Raw genomic sequence first — 21,071 nt, 5'->3', positions numbered from 1 at the left:
TTTTCATCCTGCAGTGCCAGTCAGTTTGTTTAGCTTTGTCTTGTCTTCGAGTGCTGTGTCCATTTCTGGGCCACTCACAAGAAGGACATTGAGGGACTGCAGAAGGTCCAGAGAAGGGCAATGAAATTGGAGAAAAATCCTTGTGAGGAGCTGGGAGGCCTCAGTCTGGAGAAAAGGCAACTCAGGGATCAACTTCTCACTCTGTACCACCCCCTGACCGGAGGGTGGAGCCAGGTTCAGGTGGGGCTCTTCTCCCAGGTAACCAGTGACAGGACAAGAGGAAATGGCCTCAAGCTGTGCCAGGGGACATTCAGGTTGGACATCAGGAAGAATATCTTCACAGAAATGGTTGTCCAGCATTGGAATGGGCTGCCCAGGGAGGTGATGGAGTCACCATCCTTGGAGGTGTTCAAGAAATGACTGGACATGGTCTGGTAGACTAGGTGGTGATGCAGCAAAGGCTGAATTCGATGACCTTGGAGGTGTTTTCTAACCTAAGTGATTCTACTCTATGATTCCATCTGACTTCCTGGTTTCCCTAAGAAACTGTTTGCACCAAGGAGTTTGACTGCAGTGCTCCTTACCAAACTGCTCTGCAGTTTTGCTGGGGAGGCGTGTGGGTTAATGCTGCCTGCATTGCTCTCCACAGCCTCAGCTCTCAGATAAAAGTCTGTCAAGTTGTCTCTCAGATAGAACATTGCAAATGTTTTAGGAGAAATGGGAGCAATTAACTCCCTGGCTGTTTTGTTTGCTTGTTTGTTGGGCTTGTTTTTTTTTTTTTTTTTAATATAGAATTTGATGCTAGAAATCTGGAAAGCTTCTTTCCATTGTGCTGTGAGAAAAGGAAAACAGTGAGGGCAGTCTGCTTCAAGCTTTCAGAAGCAAGTGAAATGCTGGGCTCTAAAAACAAACAAGCAAGTAAAAGACCAATTATGTTTTTAAAAAATCTGAAAGCTTGATCCTGAAGATTTGTGACAGGCTGAGCCTCTCTGTCATAAGTGCAATTTTCTTCAGAAAAAAAAAAAAAGAGAATTGCGGATTATCTGCCCATTACCTACATTTCTTTCTGACTGCAATCAGCTCAGAAGGGAGACTTGGCTGAACATTTTGAGGAAAATATCCATCAGAATACTTCAGTGCTATATCCATTGAAGCACATCAAAATGTCTACTTATCATAAAAGCTGCATTTAGCTAGATCATAATAAATATTGGCTCTGAGTTGGTCCTTCTACAGCTGAGGAAATCAAAAGATCCTAAGGTTCAGCTAGATCTTAGTTCCATGGAGAGCATTAGATAACATAACCCCAAGAAGTTATTCAGCCACTCATTTTTACCATCATAGGGGGTTTTTTTGAGACAGATATTATTATCTGGGGGTATTTGTTAATTTTTTTTTTTTTTAATTTTAGGTATTGCTAAATAAGAAAAGTGTAGACCTTATATTCATAAAGTAATATTATAGATCTCATAAAATGAATGCTTTTTACTTACCATCATAGAATCACAGAATGGCCTGAGTTGGAAGGGACCTTAAAGATCATCTCATTCAGCCCTCTGCCAGTTACAGGGACACCTTACACTAGACCAGGCTGCTCAGAGCCCCATCCAACCTGGCCTTCAACACTTCCAGGGATGGGATGGACATCCGTACAGTCTCGGAGCAACCTGTTCCAGAAGCTTTTCCTAATATCTGATCTGAACCTATTCTCTGTCAGTTTGACTCCATTCCCCCTTGTCCTGTAACTCCAGGCCCTTGTAAATAGACTCTCTCCATCTCTCTTGTAGGGTCCCTTCTGACAAAGGACATAATTATGTCACCCCAAAACCTTTTTTTTCTCCAAGTTGAATAATCCCAATTCTTTCAGCCTTTCCTCATAGCAGAAGAGCTCCATCCCTCTGATCAACTTGGTGGCCACCTCTGGACTCCCTCTAGCAGGTCAATGCCCCAACTAGGTCTGAATTTACAAGTTTCACCCACATTTTATTGAAGATATTACATTCATACCTATTGTATATGACAGAATTTAATTGATATTATATATTGGTAGATACAGACAAAAGTATGTATCTTATGCACATGGCTTTTGGATGTGATTTGCACATCTCCCCAGATCTCTACCAAATAAAATTTGTGAATGTTTTCCCCTTTGTAACAGAGGATGTTATTCCTCATTTCAGCACAACTGAGGTAAAAAATTTCAGGAATGTGCATACTTAATAAATTAGTAAATAAAATAAATAAGTACAAATAATAAAAGTAAAAAAGTAAAAATAAAAGTATAAAATAAATATTAATAAGAGTAAAAATCATCACTGTCAGAAGGGAAGACAGCTGTAGTTATAGTCCAGAGAGCTGGATGATTTGCCCCTGTTCATCTTTACTGGTGTCTGGTATTTCCAAACAATTTGGTCAGTTACCACTAGTGCAGCAGTTCTGGCTCATAACCTTATAGAAGTACAGTTCTGGCTGGAGGACAAATTGTTGATCCATGTTTCTTATATTACATTGTCAGTCTTTCCTATCCAAATCTCAGAGCTTCTCTAATTTTATGTATTTAAGTTTCTTTAGCAGATTTTATAAAATCAGTGGAATGAGCGGTAAGAAGCTGGATGCACCTTTGGGATAGCTGCCAATTTTTCCACACCTTTAATGTTTCACATTTGTCCCATTCCTAGAAACTTAATATGGTCACATGAAATCTAAAGCTGTTTAGATTTTCAGAAGTTCTTCAGAGTTTCACAACGAGATTTATGACCAATTCATAAGTCACTCTACAAGTGCTCCTGCATATAAAAGGAGTTGCTGTCCTCTAAAAAACTTGGTTTGTTTTTCATCTTGATTGCTATTCCCTCTAGTATTTCTGATTTCATAATGTCAATGGTTTAAAAATATAGGATTAAAAAGTGATTTTAGTAATCTCTTTCCTGCATTAGAGAGAATTCAGTAAAATTTCAAATTCTCAGAAGAGATTCAGGCAACCGAACACCCTTTTTTTTTGTTTGTTTTATTGATTAAAATTATCTTGAAAGGTTTCTTTCTGGCTCTGCAATGCAGTGCAGTAACAAAAGGCTTCACAAAAGTACAGCTAGCAATTTCAGTGAAAGGGTCTCTAGAGAAATGTGAAGTCTGAGCAGCAGCCGCTAATAATGACTGGCATTGCTGTAAAGCAGCCACGTAGCACGTAGGGGTACAGAAAGGGAGACTGGAGGCTGATCCCAGGAGGGGTTTCTGCAGACTCTTTGCAGTTATTATGTGTCTAGACTGTCATTTTGTAATTCCTCACCTCACAGCACCACTACAGCACTGAGAGAGATTAATCAGAAAGTAATGGACTGGCCTTTGGCGGAGGAAGATCCTGTCAAGTGAAATATGTGGGCTGGATTTGACCAGTTTGGGGAGCTTCTCCCTCAAATTCAAGGCTAACAGGATGAAGCCCTCATAATGTCCCATGTATGGAACATAAGTGAATAGAAGTGGACAGCAAGATACATGTTGGGGAAAGAGTAGAAGTGGCTCCTTCAAAGGATATCTCCTGGCTCCTTAGGAGAACAACTGCAGCTTTTCTTTGGGCTCCAGGATGAGGCAAAATGTAATGACTTCCATGCCCATCCATCTTTGACCACAGCTGCTTTCTCCCTGCAAGAAGGAAGCTCTGGGAAGTTCTTTAGGGAAAAAGGACCAGTCCCTGCTGTCTTCCTGCTCATTCCTGACACATTCCTTAGCTGTACACCTAAAGACCTGTTTGAATTTACTCACTGTCTCTTAAGGAACAAATAAAAGAGAACAATAAGAAGATTAGAACAATCATAATAATAGGGGGCAGGAGCATCTCTCTTATGAGGAAAGGCTGAGGGAGCTGGGACTGTTCAGCCTCAAGAAGAGATGACTGAGAAGGGACCTCATCAGTGTCTGTGAGTGTCTGCAGGAAAGGGTCAGAGCAGGGACCAGGCTCTGCTCAGTGGTGCCCAGCAATGGGACAAGGGGCAAGAATTGATGCACGGGAAGTTCCACCTGAACATGAGGAAGAAATTCCTCACTGTTCAGTGACCAAACACTGGGACAGATCACCCAGAGAGGGTGTGGAGTGTCCCTCACTGGAAATATTCCAGAATCACCTGGACACAATCCTGTCCCATGTGCTCTGGGTTGATCCTGCTTAAGCAGGGAGGTTGGACCCACTGTAGTCCCTTCCAACCTGACCCATTCTGTGATTCTAAGAGAAATGAATGAACAAACACTTGTCATTGATTTTGTTAGAAAAGTATGCTTATCTTTTTTATTATTGTCCATACTATAAGATTCCTTTCAGATCAGGTTATGTCTTACTTGTTAACAGCACCACTTTTCATAATCTTCATTGTGTAATCTTTCATGATACAAGCTGGGTGCTTTCCTTCCTCTCACACTGATTTTCTTCTTCTCATTGTTAAGGACAGGAAATATGTGAATTAAAGTGGAGAAAAAAAGTACTTCTCTACCAATACCCAGCTCTAATGCTAATATAGAATAATAACTATCATTCATGGACCTTTTCTCTCTGTGTACTTAAAATCTTATGTGTTCTGTTTTCCTCCCAAAGATTGCAAAAGGGAATATGTTTCCATTTCAGCTCATGCATTAGGCATGTTGGCAAAGTTCATTCTGCACAGTCTGTATTTATGGTGTACAGCTGCATGAAACAAAGTTTGACTTTTATTTTGTGTTTGCTACTGTGATAGGCAGAAAGAATTTTACTCTTATTAAATGAACACACAAGGAAGCCAAATTTATTCTTTATATATAATTTCCCAGAGGAGGACTATGCTCAATAAAATTCCCATTTAATTTTCAATATGATTGGTTATTTGTAATTTGGACTGTCATTATAGGTATGGTTTCATTTCTGAAATTAATTAAAAGCTCTGTATAATTTCTGATCAGCTGCCTCAAATTGATGAACTTGTCCTTACCTCTCCAGATAATCATGTGTGGTACTGATTTTATCCTTATGTGAAAGCCCTATGATACTTTTTGAACAACTAAAGAGAAACCATTATTAGAGAGATTACTAATATAATGTTCAAGAGGAGAAGCAAAACCTTCAGCAGTTGTTCAGTGTCTGCTGAAATAAAAATCTTTACATGAATTATCATTTCCAATCTTGCTTAGGCTTAAAAATACTTTTATTTTCCTGTTTTAAAGTGAAGAACTTTCATAGAATACCAACACCAAGGGAAAAAAAAAACTATTGAAAGCCCTTTGAAAAAATAGATGATGATAAATGACGTTTACCTCAGCTGAATGAATTCAATAGCTGGCAGGAAACTTGGGAGATCCACTTATCTCTTCAAGTACTCAGTAATATATAAGGCAAGGAACCAGGAAGCTCATAAAAGCAGAGATAACAATAGTCAACCATATCCCCTTTAGCTTTTATTCCTGTGATATCAAATTGTCTCTGGTAATACAAACACAGTTTTCTGATTTAAAGTATTTGAAGATAAGAACTGGTAAGGCAAGATCTTGTTCCCTTATAAAAGTATAGAGTAAAAGGAAAGTATTGGATTAGCTAAATCCAGTTGCTGTTTTTGAATTATTTGGATTGCTTTAGACTAGTTTGGATTAGTTGGATTGTGTCTAATATAAAAATGAATTTTCTGTACTGCTTTTCCTCTCATATAGTTCTTTGAGATCAGTGATAAGAATTAGAAATGGGAATAAGTTGATAGTGTATTTTATTTTGTCTTCCTATTGTTGCTTACAAAGCAGTTCCAAGGTAATCTATGTAAATCAATACCCAGGGTAACCTACATTTTTGGCTCTGATTCTGTTTTTCAAATGCCATTCTGACAAATGTTCTTCATTATATCTTTACAGCTGCAGTTTGTGATGGAAAATTCATGTTGACTGGCTCCTCTGGGTTTTTTCACTCTATGAATTATCCAAAGCCATATAATGAGAACATTGTTTGCCAATGGATAATAGTGTAAGCCATTTTCCAATAATTTTGTACCTAACATTTTTTTGATTGAGGTGATCTTGTTTCCTGCACAACAGTCTTATGTCATTTGCTTTTATTCCCAAATACCCCAACACAGAAAACATATAACATCAGTTTCTCCTTTCTGTTTATGTGAATTTTCTTTAAAAACTTTCATGCGTGAGCTCCATAACTATATCAACAATTTTTCCACTTATAAAAACTCTTACGTACAATTTTGAGAAATCTTGTGTGTTATATACACCCAGAGGAACACAAGTGTAACTTCAAAATAAATCTCACAACTCAAAATAATTGCAAGATTTTTTTTTCCCAAAGGATTATATTAAATAGTAGTCTTCAGATAATGGCTTTATATGCTGTAATTCTTATTTAACAGAGTTTTCAAGAATTCCCTTGTCACTTAGGTGTAAGGGTTTCATATGTGAATTAAGGGTTCCTGTGTACATATGTAATTTAGAAATGTGTTTTAGAATTATATAGTTAGCATTTTACATTATAGCACCAAACGTCTGTTGAGCCTTAGGAACAAGAAGTGGAATTTTTTTTTTTTTTTAATCAAGGATATATACCTACAGACAGGGATAACTCTTTGATTTTGACTCTCTAGGTCCAGTCCTTAGGACAGGGAGAAAAAAGATAGCTACACTATATGATAAATCTCATCAAAATGTACATATCGAAAAAAATTGGATTATCACAAGTTAGACAGTCCTAAAAAATCTCTCCTATGACTGCCAATTCAGAAGTTATTGCTTTGAAAGGCAGTAATTCTTATTATGGTTTCATAATAATGGCTGTGCTTTGATTCTGAGAAGTATTAATTCAGCAGAAGATTTCAAAGGAGATTAAGAAATTGCCTTTAAAATTGCAAAAGGTTTGAGCTTCTCATTCCAAAGGCTTCTTTGAAAGTTTTAAGCTTTGATTTTGTTCAGAACTTTCATCTTTACCCTGAAATCCTAGTTTTCCTTCTGTTTAGTACATTTTTTCCTTCTCATCTTCAGTGGTACTGTTCACCAGTAATTACTGACAACACCTGGCTTTAAAACACAGGTGTGTCCCAGGAAAAGAAAACAATTTTTTCCCTTCAGAATACATCTGCCTTGTTCCTCATTTCATGGCATTGCAGAATTTGAGCCCAGTAAATAAACATGGCCCCAGTGCCCTGCTTCCTTCTGCACTGTTGGTGCTGCTCCAAGTGCTGCTATAGCTGCAAGAAGCATTGTGTTAGGTAGATATCTATATGTAGCCAGTAAAAGCATCATTTTGGAAAGAATCGTGAGCAATTGCAAATAATGAGGTAGAGGTTCTGCAGATATGTGCAATTACAGATTGAAAAATTACAAAGAACAACCATCTGAATTTATTTTCCACTTAACTGCTTTAAGAAATCAGGCAACACTGAGAGTAAAGCCCTAAGAAAATCAAAGTGGTGCTCAGATTTTGTCTTTCTTTCAGAGTTGTTTCTGTGAGAGGACTTTTGGGTTTTCCAATAACCTACATTTTTTATTATCCCTATAAAAATGTGTTAAAAGGCAACCTATAATACATCTGAGATTGGATTTTTCTTGTGCCTGCCTTTGTCTAGAAATATTTCCCCATTACCTTTAGGAAGAGCTTTTACATTTTCATGCCCTTTAACTCCAAATGAAGATCCAATCTCCTCTCTTTAAAGAGCAATATGCCCAATACTTCCCTGAAAGTTTAGCTTCCTGAAACTTCCAGATATATGTTTTACTCTTTTCTAACCAAAACTATTTCTTCCACCTGGAGAAATATAAAACTACAGCAACAAAAAATTTTAAAAGGCAAAATATCTAAGTATTTATTTCACACTATTTATCATTACTGATAAGCATCAGCAGATTGCTGTTAAAAGCTTATTTTCATTGATGCTCTGAATTCTGAAAAAAAAACCCATAGTGGTAGCTAAGCTGGTAGTATTTTAGAATTTGTACTACCATATGTGTCCAGTTGAAAGGAAATGGGAGAGCAAATTAAATATTGATCATTCATAGAGCATAACTGTAGCAAAATAAGGCCAAGAATTTTTACACTTTACTTCAAGTGACTTCTGTCATTAAACTTCGTGTGTGGTGATTTGGATTTGTAACAATTTCCCAAAGAGTCGGTTTGAGATCATCAAATCTGCATGCAAATCCTGTTTGTGTCATAAAAGACAGTGTTCTGGACTTTCAGGGGACAGATTTTGATATCTTGCTTTTCATATTGATATCTTGATACTGTTCCTCTGGGTTTGGGAAGGCTATCTGAGCAATGAGATATCTAAGAGTAACGTGTATGAAAAAAGTTGCAATTCCATGAGATGCAGAGGACAACAAAACCCAGCCAAAACCATCCAAAAAAACCCTCCTAGAACTCTAGATACTCTCATTCTAAAGTTCAGAACATTCAGTTTCTAGAATACACTTAACTCCTGTGCATAAAGGTGTGTGCACACTGTTACAAAAGGCTTATGCCCAACTCCTTTGGCAATTTTACAAGCTAAAAGTTAGACAAATAGATCACCTTGATTAATAATCTTGATTAAAATAATTTCATGTGGCTTCTGAACTTATCATTCAAACATTCAATGACTTTACTGAAGTCAAATAATAGATTTTCAATTTCGAGTTAATGTTTCTGTTGTTGCTTTAGAGTGCCTCAAGGGCTGTCCATTAAACTGAACTTCACTTCTTTTGAAACACAACCATATGCAGACGAGCTGAGTATTTTTGAAGGATTAGGACAAAACAAGGTTTTAAGAGGTAAGTTTATTTTTCAGCTAATAATACTAAAATCTAAGTGGTAAAATAAGCATTTTGAGGTATCAAAAGCTCCACATGTATGTTTAAAAGGAAGACTGGATCTGCATAAAGTTGGCCTGTTAGACATTAATCTCAACATACCTGTCTGCCTTTTCATTTGACCAGATAAAACCCTTATACATGATTAAATTTCTACTTGTTTTTTGAGATCTTATTTGAATAATCTTGATAACTTCATCAGCCTCATGGTCTCATGGGGTCCATGTTTCATTGGAAATGTATAGTCAGAAGTTTCTGTAATATCACACACAGTAACATAAAATGAAATCCTCTAAACTGAAAAGGTGGGAGAATTGCTACAAAACTTCCTGAAAATCTTTCTAGTATTTGTAAATACATTGTATTCCTCAGATCTTGAAATACTGATGATACCTTGTCTCTATATTTTACTCTGAAAACTGGGATTGTACCCATTTTTCATAAGACTCAATCTATACAGCTGAATTATCATAGATGGAAAACATATTCTGAAGATAGACCATAGGAAGATAAGTATGTCATAAAGATGTATTATTATTTATCCTTATTTTTGGAAATAGGTAGAGAATGGGAATGAAAACTGGTAAAAGACTAGCTGATATCCATATTGGTGGATATGAGAGATGGAATATGCAGAATATTTATATGTCAGCCAGCTAAATGCTTCAAGAGTTTGAAGCTATTGTAGCAGGATCACAGTAAAACAGGAAAAGCATTCCTTAAGACTCAATAAACTAATCCTCTGTGGTTTTGTGTCAACACTGGAAATTTTAATGTGCTGTGATAATTTTCTCTCTGACTGTATGGTTTTTTTATTTGTTTTCAGCTTCTCTGTCAGGGAGCAATCTTGAAAAAATTTACATTTTTTCTCATGAGGCTACAGCACAGTTTATGTCGGATTATTCAGAAAATTACAATGGCTTTAATGCCACATATACTGCATTTAATGCGAGTGAACTAAACAGTAAGTGTTCTCTGTGTGTGTGTGTGTGTGGGTGTGTGTGTGTGGGTGTGTTTGGGATTTTTTGTTTCTTTTTTATCCCAAAATTTTGGTGAATCTACACTTTCAGTTTGAGAAAATGGCAGTGGAAAGAAAATGCATTTTCTGGCCTCAGTCCAATAACTAGATACACTTTGAATAAATTCTTACTGATTTAAATATCAAATCAATTTTTTCTGTAAGGCTATTCACATGTTTGCAGGCCTGTATCTAGCAGTAGGGTGATGTCTTAAAAATTCATCTGTGTAAATAAAACCTCCATCCGATTCCTCTCAGCCAGTTTGTTCACTAAACAACACTATGAAATCATTGACCACAATGTCTTTATAAAATAAAACATTCAGAACAGTATTTAGAAACAACATTTAGGAAAATACCTGCCTCAGTAAATAGGCCTTAAGAAAAGTCTGGATGAGGTAAATCTACAGTGACAACAAAATGCAGCAATGTGATTCATGCTTGGGTAATTGGATGAGCGAAGGCTTCTTTAGTTGCTAAATTTGGAGCAGGAGGAGAGCAGGGAATGTGGCTGGGATGGGATATGCTGCAGGAAGCATCCACAGGGCCAGCAAGTTCCTGTCATGTGGAAGCCCTGCCTAACCTGCATGTCAAGCCACCACGAGCAGACACTGAACTATCATGAGAACAAAGCCATGTGGGCAAAGAAGGAGAAAATGAGAATCAAGAAAGGGGCATCCCAGGGCCGTGGAGCACAGCACCCTGCTCTAATGGTGAGCCCTTTCTGCTGGAGAAATCCAGGCCTTGGCAAAGAAAAGAGGAAAAAGAAGGATCAGAAATGAAGGTTGGTGAATGAGTGCAAGAGTATGTTGGGCTACCCTTCAAAAACAGTTTTATTAACAAGTACAAACCACACACTTATTTGAGTAATTTTGTTGCATTGCATAAAGAGGAAATTAAGTCACTGTGGGCTGGTTCACAAACATATTTAAAAATTGACATTATTCATCACTCCTTCCTGTGTAATTCTAAGAAAAAACTTGCCATCTCTGTCACCTTTTATTTACTAGAAGTTCTTATTCACAGATTATGAGAAAATCAATTGCACTTTTGAAGACGGCTTTTGTTTCTGGATACAAGATTTAGATGATGATTCAGACTGGGACAGAGTTCAGGGTCCTACCTTTCCCTTGATGAGTGGTCCTGAATTTGATCATACATTTGGCAACTTTTCAGGTAAGATCAAAAAAGTGGCTTGAAGATTAAAGGGAAAGCTTGATTTAGCTTATAGCACTGCATTATGGATTCCTCATAGTGGTATTACTAAGATGTTGTATTATTCTGCCATAAAAATGTCAGGGCTACCAGATAAAATGTTTTATCCTTCTGATTGCCATCTTGTGGAAACATACCAAAACTAATAGGAAAAAAAGAGAATAAGTAAAATTATTTAAGTGGGAGGTACTAAAAATTTCAATGCTTTTATTACACCAAAATGCCTTATTTGAGAAAGGAATTTCTATTGGGGAAAATGCTATAGGTCAAAAATCTGTATGTTTATCTTGGGGTAAAAAAAAGCATAATTGCATTACTAGGCAAATCACTTCTGTTTCATCCCTCTCTACTGCTGATATCCATCGTGGTTGTCACAAAATAATTTTGATTTAAATAAAGTTGACCTGCAGTTTACAGGGGACATCTGTGTCCTTAGTTACTGCACAGCAAACACACCTACTGTGCCAAAAACACCACAAACACTCCAGTAAGTGCTACAGTTAAATAACTCAATTGGAAGAGTGGCCATATCAAAAGTGGAATCTATTTAAAGAGACAATAATGATAGGAATTGGATTTTGAATGTATCATGAATCCTTATACCAGCATTAGCCTCCATAAGCTTTTTTCTGCTTCAACAATAAAGCCAAACAATCACTCTCTGAGCTGATTTGTCAATCCAGCTAAAACCAGATAAAATACAAACTGGATTTTGAAATGGTTATATGTATTCTATGCAAGACTTACCTAAAATTTATTCAGTGACAAATTAGTTGAAAAATTGCAAATTATTCTGAAAGAAGTTACTCCTGGGAAAAGAAAAATAGTATTCTGCACTTTATCAGATAGAAATTATTCACCCCTCTCTGAGTAAATGAACATTTTCTAAACAATCTTCAGAACACTGTTTTGTCTTCCCACTTGGCTCCTAGAATGCAGATTAGATGAAAGAATGTAAAATTTGTTTAACAAAACACTTGACAATGATTTCTATCTCTCAAAAATATTAATCCATTTTAGGTGCTCCTGTTTTCCTGTGCCAAGTCTAAGCTGACATATGCAATGTTCCTATGTGTAATGTTACCATTGTGCTGCATATTTAAATTTCTGTGACCCGTATTTTGAGTAAATTGCATCATAAATATCAAGCTATTACATTCAGTGAAACACTATTTTTGTTGTTTTTTTCTGCTACTGAAAAATAAAGGCCTTAATACACATTCAAAAATTAATCCTGAATGCTCAGAGAATTGATGAAACTAAGACAGAGAACTGACCCTTTGACTATGTGAAGAACTTTATTCTTTAAGTTAGACACCATGTGTATTTTACTGCAGGCTCTCTAAGTCAACAGAGGAAATTAAAGGCCTGATTCAGATTTCAGATTAATTTTTAGGAATTTTAGCCTCCCACATGAAAAAAATTAGATAATCTGGAAGTATAAATAACAGAATACAGTGTGTATCATTTACTTCATATAATTTTAATAATATTAATTTGAAAATTCTGTTTATATAATATTTGCATATATATGTATTAGTTAGATAGAAGAAAATACAAGATCACATCCATGATTCAAATAAAGCAATAATTTTATTTTAAAGCTGCCTAAGTTTGCATTTCTTATGACAAATCTCAGGGCTTCTATGGCCTGGGCTCCTATGATGCCCAAATTCCCAGCTGCAACAAATTATCTCAGGAAAAAGCTACAAACCCAATTTCACAAATAAAGGGGGGTTTGTTTGTTTGTTAATAATGCCTCTCCTTGCTATAAAATATTCACATAGTCATTCTGTCACCCTCTCAACACACAATCCATATTTCCCCTTTTCATTCGTGGATACAAATTATGAAAATGTTGGGAAATTCTTCTGCAAAATCACAAGCAGTGTCAAACAGGAGGACATTTTCATAAAGGCAGAAGAACTGTTGCCTTTACAGAATATAAGGCAGGATTCCCACTGACTTGGAAAGGACTAGTTTCCCATTGCTTATGTGGTTCTGAGGAGTATCCAAGAAGCTTAAAAGCTCAATTTAATATCTCATTGACTGATGAATATATCTTGGGATAATCACTCACCTTTACTGTGTCGGGAATCTTCCAAATCATGCAACACTATCTGTGCTTGATGTTATTTTAAATATAAAAAAACTCTAATTCAATAAGTAAAAAAGTAAAAAAGAAATTTCTTCTGTCCTGGCTAAAGTGTGACCATTACCTTGCAGGATTTTATATTTCAACACCCATTGGACTTGGATTCATAGAAGAGCGAGTCCGGATTCGGAGTTTGCCTTTGGTCCCTTCAGATATGTATTGTCTAAGCTTCTGGTATTGTTACATAATTCCTAAACCTGTATTTTGTTTAAGAATTTGCCCCAAGAGCTTTCTTTCATTTAAAATATTAATCCCACTCACCATGCCAGCAACGCCAACCTGGTTCTGTTTGGATTTCCACAATCAGTCTCAGCTCCAGGTCGGAAGTTTAACTCCTTCATAGCTTTGACTTTTGCAGTTTGCTATGATGTATTTTCTTTTTCACCCTGCATCCAGTATTCATTTCTATGCAGAAATGATATTAAGAATCCCCGAAATGGTTTTTGTCATGAAGCTTAACTAGGCCTCTGCACTTCCAGGTGTAATTTAAATATACAATTAATATTATTTTCATCCTTGTTTCAAATTAATCCTAATTTCATAAAACATTATGAAATAAAAAGAGTGACATTTTTTCATAGAATCTGGCTTTGTTCTAATAATACTAAAATGCTTTTCCCCCTCTAGGTATTTCATGTATGGGGATAATGCTTACCGTTTAAGAGTTAGCATAAGTGATGAGCATGGTCAGGAAAAGATAGTTTTTGAGAAAGAAGGAAACTATGGAAACAACTGGAATTATGGACAAGTAACTTTAAATGAAACATCTGATTTTAAGGTTTGTTAAGCCACTTCTTTTTTCTTTTTTCATTTATTTTAGCTAAACTGATATCAGAGATTTTTGTGAAATGAACCCAAAATTCCACTGTTCCAAAGATGATACTTAGTATAATTTAAAAATACCTGCCATCAAATAAATATTAGCATGCAAAAGATTGGAATCCCCATTTAAATTCTCCCAGTCCCTTTTCTCTACTCTGGAATTTAAAGTATTAATATTTCAGAAAACACAATCATTGTCAAGGAACAATGAATGTTATCATGAGAGCTTGCCACAAAACAAGAGTGTTCAAAGCCTATCAAAATCTGCTGTGGAATATAAAATCTCAGTAGTGAGGGTGATGTGAAGCATTTAGCAATGAGAAGATTTAAAGTTAAATTACTTCAGATTGTGAATCAGTGTTTTCACTAATTACTTACAAATTAATCCACTGAAAGTGTGTTGCAGGTGGAACAGGTTTTGACACTGCATGATTAACAACTGACTCGACTTATCTGTAAACAAAAGGAGGAGGTTTATTCCAGACAATTCCTTCAGCACCTCTCTTCTGAAAACAATTTATTTTATAGGCATTTGGGATGGTTTGCCCTGCTACAGTAGCTTTGATTGATTTCTGGCAAGCACTGCTAGAAAGATACATTTAACATCTGAGGAAATAAATGCATCTGTGACCTGGCTGAATCAGATTTCCAGGAAATCTGTGACCACATATGATCTCAAGAAGATTGTTAAACCTAACTGTAGTTCACCAATACTAACTCCTTGGTTGCAGGATTACTTTAAATTTGTGGATATTAAAGAGCAGTTAAGAACAAATGAGATTAATTTTAGCTTTTTGTGCCATTAGTTCAGGAGATGTTTGGGCTGATGAGCAATGCAGAATTGTTTTTAAAATTACATTTTAAAAATATATTTATAAAGCAAAGGTATTGAATATTTTTGAATCATGTTCATCATTTAAATGAAGAAGCTACTACATTCCTTAGAATGATCCACTCAGTTTGCATAGTGCTGTTTTGTCTCATCCCCAATGCCTTCTCCTGAGTGTAGCAGCCATGTAGATTACAGTGGAAATAAGAGCATTCAAGAAAAGACAGAATGGTACAGCCTAGGAAGCTGAAAATGGTTCATTCAATTATAAAATTCTAAATTTTTTTTTCCTGAATTCAGGTTATTTTTGATGCCTTTAAAAGGCGTGGTCCCAGTGACATTGCTGTGGATGACACTGGCCTGACGAAGGGAAAGTGTAATGAAGACAATTATGTAGAGCCAACTGTGAGGCCAACTGCTGCTACCACCCCATTAGTTCCCAGTAAGTAAATGTTTGGTGTGAAGCAATATCCTGTCCCTCAGGTGTGCCAACTTCTTCCTTCCCCTCCCCCTTGCCCTCTTCCTAACTGCTGTCTATCCAGCTCCACATTCCAGCTAGGGCATCGTGTGATTGGCAGAAGTTCAAAAGATGCTTCTCAGACCTGGGGTCATTGGCCTGTCCAAGTGTCATTGTCCCCTGAGACCCTCCCCCTCCCACCTGCTTGGGGGCTCACCTATCCTTTCCCTCCCCACTCCCTGTGGGTTTAAAAGTCATGGAGACCATGTGGTGGGGATTCTGTTGGAGCTGTTACCAAGATTCAGAGCCCTGTGACCCTGGAATAAACTCTGGATTTAACTCTCGGGCAGAATCCGCTCCCTTTCCTCTTCACTGTCACCTGAACCTTTTCCACTAGAGGTAAACTGAGTTTTTACAATGCCTGAACTTGTTCCGAGTGCCTAACTGCAACTTCCAGCCAGCCAAAGGTGTCTCTGGGGTGAAACACCACAGCTGCTGCCTTTGGTTCAGAGCGCTAGGGCCGGACAAGCCCAGGCACGTTCCACCCAGCAATATTGGGATTTTATTTCTATAAGTAAACACCAAATCACTGTTGGTTTCCTGTTGCTGTGTTTGTGTTTGAGTGGGTCAGGATTTTAAACCTCCACTTTATAAAAACCTCTCATCAGCATTATAACGTTATCTCCAGGATAACACACTAAGATCAAGCTCCTTGCCTCTCCAGACAGGTTGGAGCCAGACCCTTCCAGCTGCAGAGTATTTTCGAGGAAAGCACAGAGGTTTAAGCTTCCTCAAAATATTTCAGTTTCACAGAGCTAAACAGGAAAATCTTACAGAAAAAAAAAAAAAAACAACCAGAGAAAATACCTGTAACTATCCTTACAAATCTGGATAACTTATATAAAAGAGAGAAGAAACATTGTGTATGATGTGAAACAAGTCCGAGCACATTCAAAGCAAAAACCAATACAAATATAAATGGAGCTTTTGGAAATATCATTAAAATATCACATGGGGCTTGCTTTGTAATTTATTCTGCAAGTGGATGAAATTTTGGGAAAAAAAATCTACGGAAGGCCTATTCAGATATAGCTCCAAATCATTAAAGAAAACATTGAGCATGTTCCAGGACTGCCTTTTGTAGATTTACTGTGCCTTTCAAAGCACAGCTGGTTTCTGTCTTGACAACATAAAAAATATTAAAAATAGTCTAAATGGTTTAAAATTAAAATAATAGTAAGACTGTTCACATTGTATTCATGTTGAAACACTGTATACTATTATTATTCTCTCAAACCTGTCACCTCCAAATCTACTGTATCAGGACAGGTAAGCAAAATCCTTCTAAAAAAAAGAGTAAAGTAAAGTTTTAGAGCTCCATCATGAGACACGGGGAGGTGAAGTTCAACAAGGTGTATCTGTCAGCAAAATGAAATTTTAATAACAGTAGTAATTTCAGTCATAGTTTCTCAAAATGAGATTTGGAATTCAATAGCAGTTTTTTATTGAAGTAATTTTGTGGAGAGATGCTGATGTCTGCTCCCTCCAGCTAACCTTCAGCTGCTGTGGGTACACACACCTCTCAAGTTAGCAGCAGTCTCGTGATTAGTGGTAGAACAGCCCTGTGGTAAACAGTAGCTGAGTGCTTCTGAGGAACACCAAAGGAATATCAAACTGTAGATCTCTACCCAATGCATGGTCATAAAATTTTAGCATTCAAAAAAGGGACATGATAATATGGCCTATAACCCCTTATGAAAGAGATTAAAGAGTTCCATGGCAAAAAAGGACAGTCTAAGCTATTGCTGGGGAAAAAAATAACTTGTTTTCATAATTTTATTGGTACATGATACTAGGTGCCATTTGTAACCTGATTAAAAAAAGAGTGAGTGTTATCAATCATCTTCAAAGAAATATGAAATTACTTTGATGAATATGTACAAGCTTACTAACACTAATGATTTCACTACAAATGTCATGTCCATAAACAAGACATAAAAGAATTTGAGCTGAGTCAATTTCTTTTACTGGAATTAGAGCTTCAGTACGAGTCACTGGCATCATTCACAGTGCCACAAAAGCTCCTTGAAATGTAAAAAAGGGTATTTTTGATGGTGGCATGGGAAAGCTGGATATGCTTTTGTCTTTTGCACGAGTCTGTCACCTGACACTTTCATCTAAAACAAAGATTGTTTTCATCTTCCTGTTAATTTACAATCTATCTTTTAACACAAACAACGGTGTGGAAAAGACAGTGTACATTCCACACTTATGTCAATATAAACTGAAGTTTTAGCCAAAGCACAGAGGTGCAGGTCATATATAATTTCTAAAATGTTGAGAAAGTAATCTGTTGTGCTCAACCAAGATTGTTGGTAGTGGTCACTATTTGGTTCTCTAATAAGTAACAGCTGTATGAATAACTCCTTATGGATTTATGGTCAAAGATCACTGGAAATTTTTAAAACGTTATTTCAGGACATGAGTAAATTCAATTTCTTCTCTCATTTTTCCATGATAGACAAAGATCACTACTAATGTGCCTTATGTGTAGTCAAGAGCAGATCAGATTTCACAAGCCATAATATTCCATTAAAAAAAACCCCAATGTAATCTTTATCTGATGTCCATGGTATTTATAGAAAATAATCTTACTTGTGAGCCATATGGCGGAAACATAATATACTTATTAGTCAGGATGAGATTGTTAACAGCTCCTTTTCCTTTCTGAGCTTTTGGTTTTTCTTGCCAGGAGTGATTCAGTGATATAGAAAGTTCTAGAAAATGGCTGTTGTGAGGAAGTTCAAGTTTTTCTTGGTTTTGGTGTTTTGGTTTTGGGGTTTTTTTTAGCTTTCTCCCGATTGGATTCAGTGTTCAGACTTGGACTTGTAGATTATGCAATCCCCAACCAAAGGGCTCAGAGTGTGAGATGCCATCAGACATCATGGCATGCAAATTTGAGCCATGGATTGGTGAGGAGAGAGTTAAAGTTTAGCCAAAGTCTGAGAGTTTAAAAAAAAAACCACAACAATTTTAATTCAACACAACAATTTTAATGAATAAAGCATTAAAAAAAAAAAAGGAGAAAAAAAAGAAAACAAAGAAGGAAAAGCTGTTTTGCCTTAACTAGGATTTCCTGAAGTAAGAGGAGGAGCACTGTTCATTTTTGAATAAAGTAATTGTGAAGTAATTGTGGGAAACAAAATTGGGAAAACACCAGAGTTCATTCTCATGGTTCATTTAGTCATTCTGATGGCTAAAATGAGAAGAAATAATAATTCTCAGTATCAAGGAAAGTTTTTGAACATGAAGCTGACATATTTGGGATGTAAACCACCATTGAAATTACAATTGAAACAGAATATTGAATATATAAAATACAGTTACCTGTGTACCTGTAGTGAGTGCATGTATTTGTGTGTACACATATCTACAATGTTTGCTTTTACAGAAGTTTTATTAATTTTTACCTGTAAGTGCATTACATCTTTATGACAAAGGTCTTTCCTACTAGAACAGTTTTAAGGAAAAAACAAATGCTTGGTTTAACCACTGAGAAGGTTTTTAGCTGTAAAAGGTTTTTAGCTGTAAAAGCTGTAAAAGAAGACAAAGGAACAGTTTGTGGGTTTTTGCTGAAAGTTTACTTGCTAGATGACAAAAGGAACTTTAGATTTGAGTATCTCTGCTGATGCTGCAAGAATAATTTCTCCACCAAAAGAGTACTCAGGAATTGGAAGGGCTACCTTGGGAGGTGGTGGAGTCACTGTCCCTGGAGGTGCTCAGGAAGGAGATAACTGTAGCACTCAGGGTATGGTCTGGTTGACAAGGTCCTGTTGGTCACTCAGAGGTTGGACTCAATGGTCTCAGAGGTCTTTTCCAGCTTGAGTGACTCTGTGATTCTGAGATGGATCAGATAGCAAGAAAGGCATACAAGCAAAGTGCATGAGTTGATTGTATTTGGGGGCCTCTCTTATTCTCAACATTTCCCAGCATTTTTATTACTGTGAATGAGATGTATGACTGTATCACATTCTTGTCTTCATATTTCTGTCATGGCTACAGTGTGCAGAACAATAATCATGAATATTACTTTTAGAAATTACTGTTGTTACCACAGATTAAAATATTTAGGCAGCAGGTTAATTATGTTTTTGTAATGTTTTCTTTTCCAGCTGACTGTGGAGGGCCAGTTGAACTCTGGGAGCCAAACAGTACATTCAGCTCTGCAAACTTTCCAAACAATTACCCTAATTTAGCTTCTTGTAAGTCATTCTTTTCCAAAACTTCAGGAGAAGTTTAACCATATAAAAGTAGAGATACTAAATCTGCTTTTCCAACTCAGACACTGTCAAACAAAAAAAGACCTAAGGTATATACAGTGGGATCTTTAACTGCATTCTATATGGTGCTGAGCAGAAGCTAAGGAAGCACGTGCCAGCTGACTAAAAAGGGATGAAGACAAGCATAATTCCAATGGAACAGGTCCAGAGAGGCCAATTCTATCCTGCCTCTTATGTCAAATGTCTTTATGTCAATGCAGCAGTGCATGAGGTGATGAAAGTTTCCATTTTACCATAACCTGGTGTACCTGCCACATTAATATCATCACTTCTGCCGTTAAACAGGTCAGATTTTCTAGAGACAAAGAATATGGGCATGCATTTTGTAAAGAATCCTCTCTTTATTGAATGTGTCTTAACACAGTGAGAAGAGGTTATTCTACTGATGTTACTTGATTTAGATTAAATGAGAGCTGGCATAAGTGAATGCTTCAAGGTGGTTCACTACGTCCTGTTGATGGATGAAGCAAGGAAGAGAGCTTTGTCATTGCTTCTTAATGAAATTTTAATTATTTATCCCTTCAGTTCTGGAGAGTTGTGCTGGGATGGTAATCATAGGAGTTGTCATTTTGTGTTTCTGTTCTGCTTGAGATATGGCTCACATTTCCAGGATTCATTCCACAAGTTCCCAAATGAGATTCCTGCTAGTGAGAAAGTACTTTTCATTCCATGATTTTTTTTTTTTTTTTACTTTCTTTACAAGATTTCTATAGTATCCACACTTAGATTAAATATGAGAAAGTATAGGCTAAACAGAAGAGCTATTTTAACTTGAAAGACAGGCTTCTGTGACTGACTATAAAAATTATCTTACTATCAAGTAAGACTTAAGTGGCTTGACTATTTGTCACATTGTCACTGATAGAAAAGAATGAGATTTACTACCTTGGGTAAACTCACAGCTGACATGAATGATTTAAAACACATGTGTATATGTTGTGGAAGCCTAAAAGTAGTTTTCAAAAATGTTTTAAGAATGAGAAACTATAGAATTTTGGATCATCACAGGTTTTAAATGCAAGATTTAAATTTCTTAATTTTTTGGGGTGATTATTAACAATTTAAGATAATTTTCCTCCCCAAAGCTCTTCAAAAGGAAAATGGCACAGTAAATGTAACTACTGAAAAGGTGATTTGTGTGTGTGTGTGTGTGTGTTACTATTTTCCAGGTGTGTGGTACTTGAATGCTGAAAATGGAAAAAACATCCAACTTCATTTTCAGGTTTTTGATCTGGAAAATATTTATGATGTTGTTGAAATCAGAGATGGCAGAGGACCAGATTCCTTACTTTTGGGCAAGTAGCAGCAGTGGGTACTAAAATGAATGTAATCAGACAGCTGTAGCAAACTGATGGATATAATATCATGGAAATTAAATTCCTCTCATTTCATTCACATTTTTTGGGCCTCATTTCAGAAGAAATTCAGAGAAAAAAATTGAAAAA

At 36.4% G+C, this 21,071-nt stretch overlaps 1 protein-coding gene across 1 annotated transcript in view; it reads left to right on the top strand.

The window, feature by feature from the left end:
- The window catches only part of TMPRSS15 (transmembrane serine protease 15), a 54,556-nt gene that overhangs the window by 14,291 nt on the left and 19,194 nt on the right, over positions 1-21,071 (top strand). Inside the window, exons 9-17 of the mRNA XM_059870234.1 lie at positions 5,860-5,968; positions 8,642-8,751; positions 9,617-9,754; positions 10,835-10,984; positions 13,250-13,352; positions 13,806-13,956; positions 15,130-15,271; positions 19,459-19,548; positions 20,796-20,921. Of these exons, the coding sequence (XP_059726217.1) occupies positions 5,860-5,968; positions 8,642-8,751; positions 9,617-9,754; positions 10,835-10,984; positions 13,250-13,352; positions 13,806-13,956; positions 15,130-15,271; positions 19,459-19,548; positions 20,796-20,921 (1,119 nt within the window). The remainder of the gene's footprint in view (positions 1-5,859; positions 5,969-8,641; positions 8,752-9,616; positions 9,755-10,834; positions 10,985-13,249; positions 13,353-13,805; positions 13,957-15,129; positions 15,272-19,458; positions 19,549-20,795; positions 20,922-21,071) is intronic.

The sequence above is a fragment of the Haemorhous mexicanus genome, chromosome 2 (assembly GCF_027477595.1).
Source record: "Haemorhous mexicanus isolate bHaeMex1 chromosome 2, bHaeMex1.pri, whole genome shotgun sequence".
Taxonomy (NCBI): domain Eukaryota; kingdom Metazoa; phylum Chordata; class Aves; order Passeriformes; family Fringillidae; genus Haemorhous; species Haemorhous mexicanus.
The sequence above is the reverse complement of the archived record's forward strand: the minus strand, read 5'-3'. Positions and strand labels throughout refer to the sequence as shown.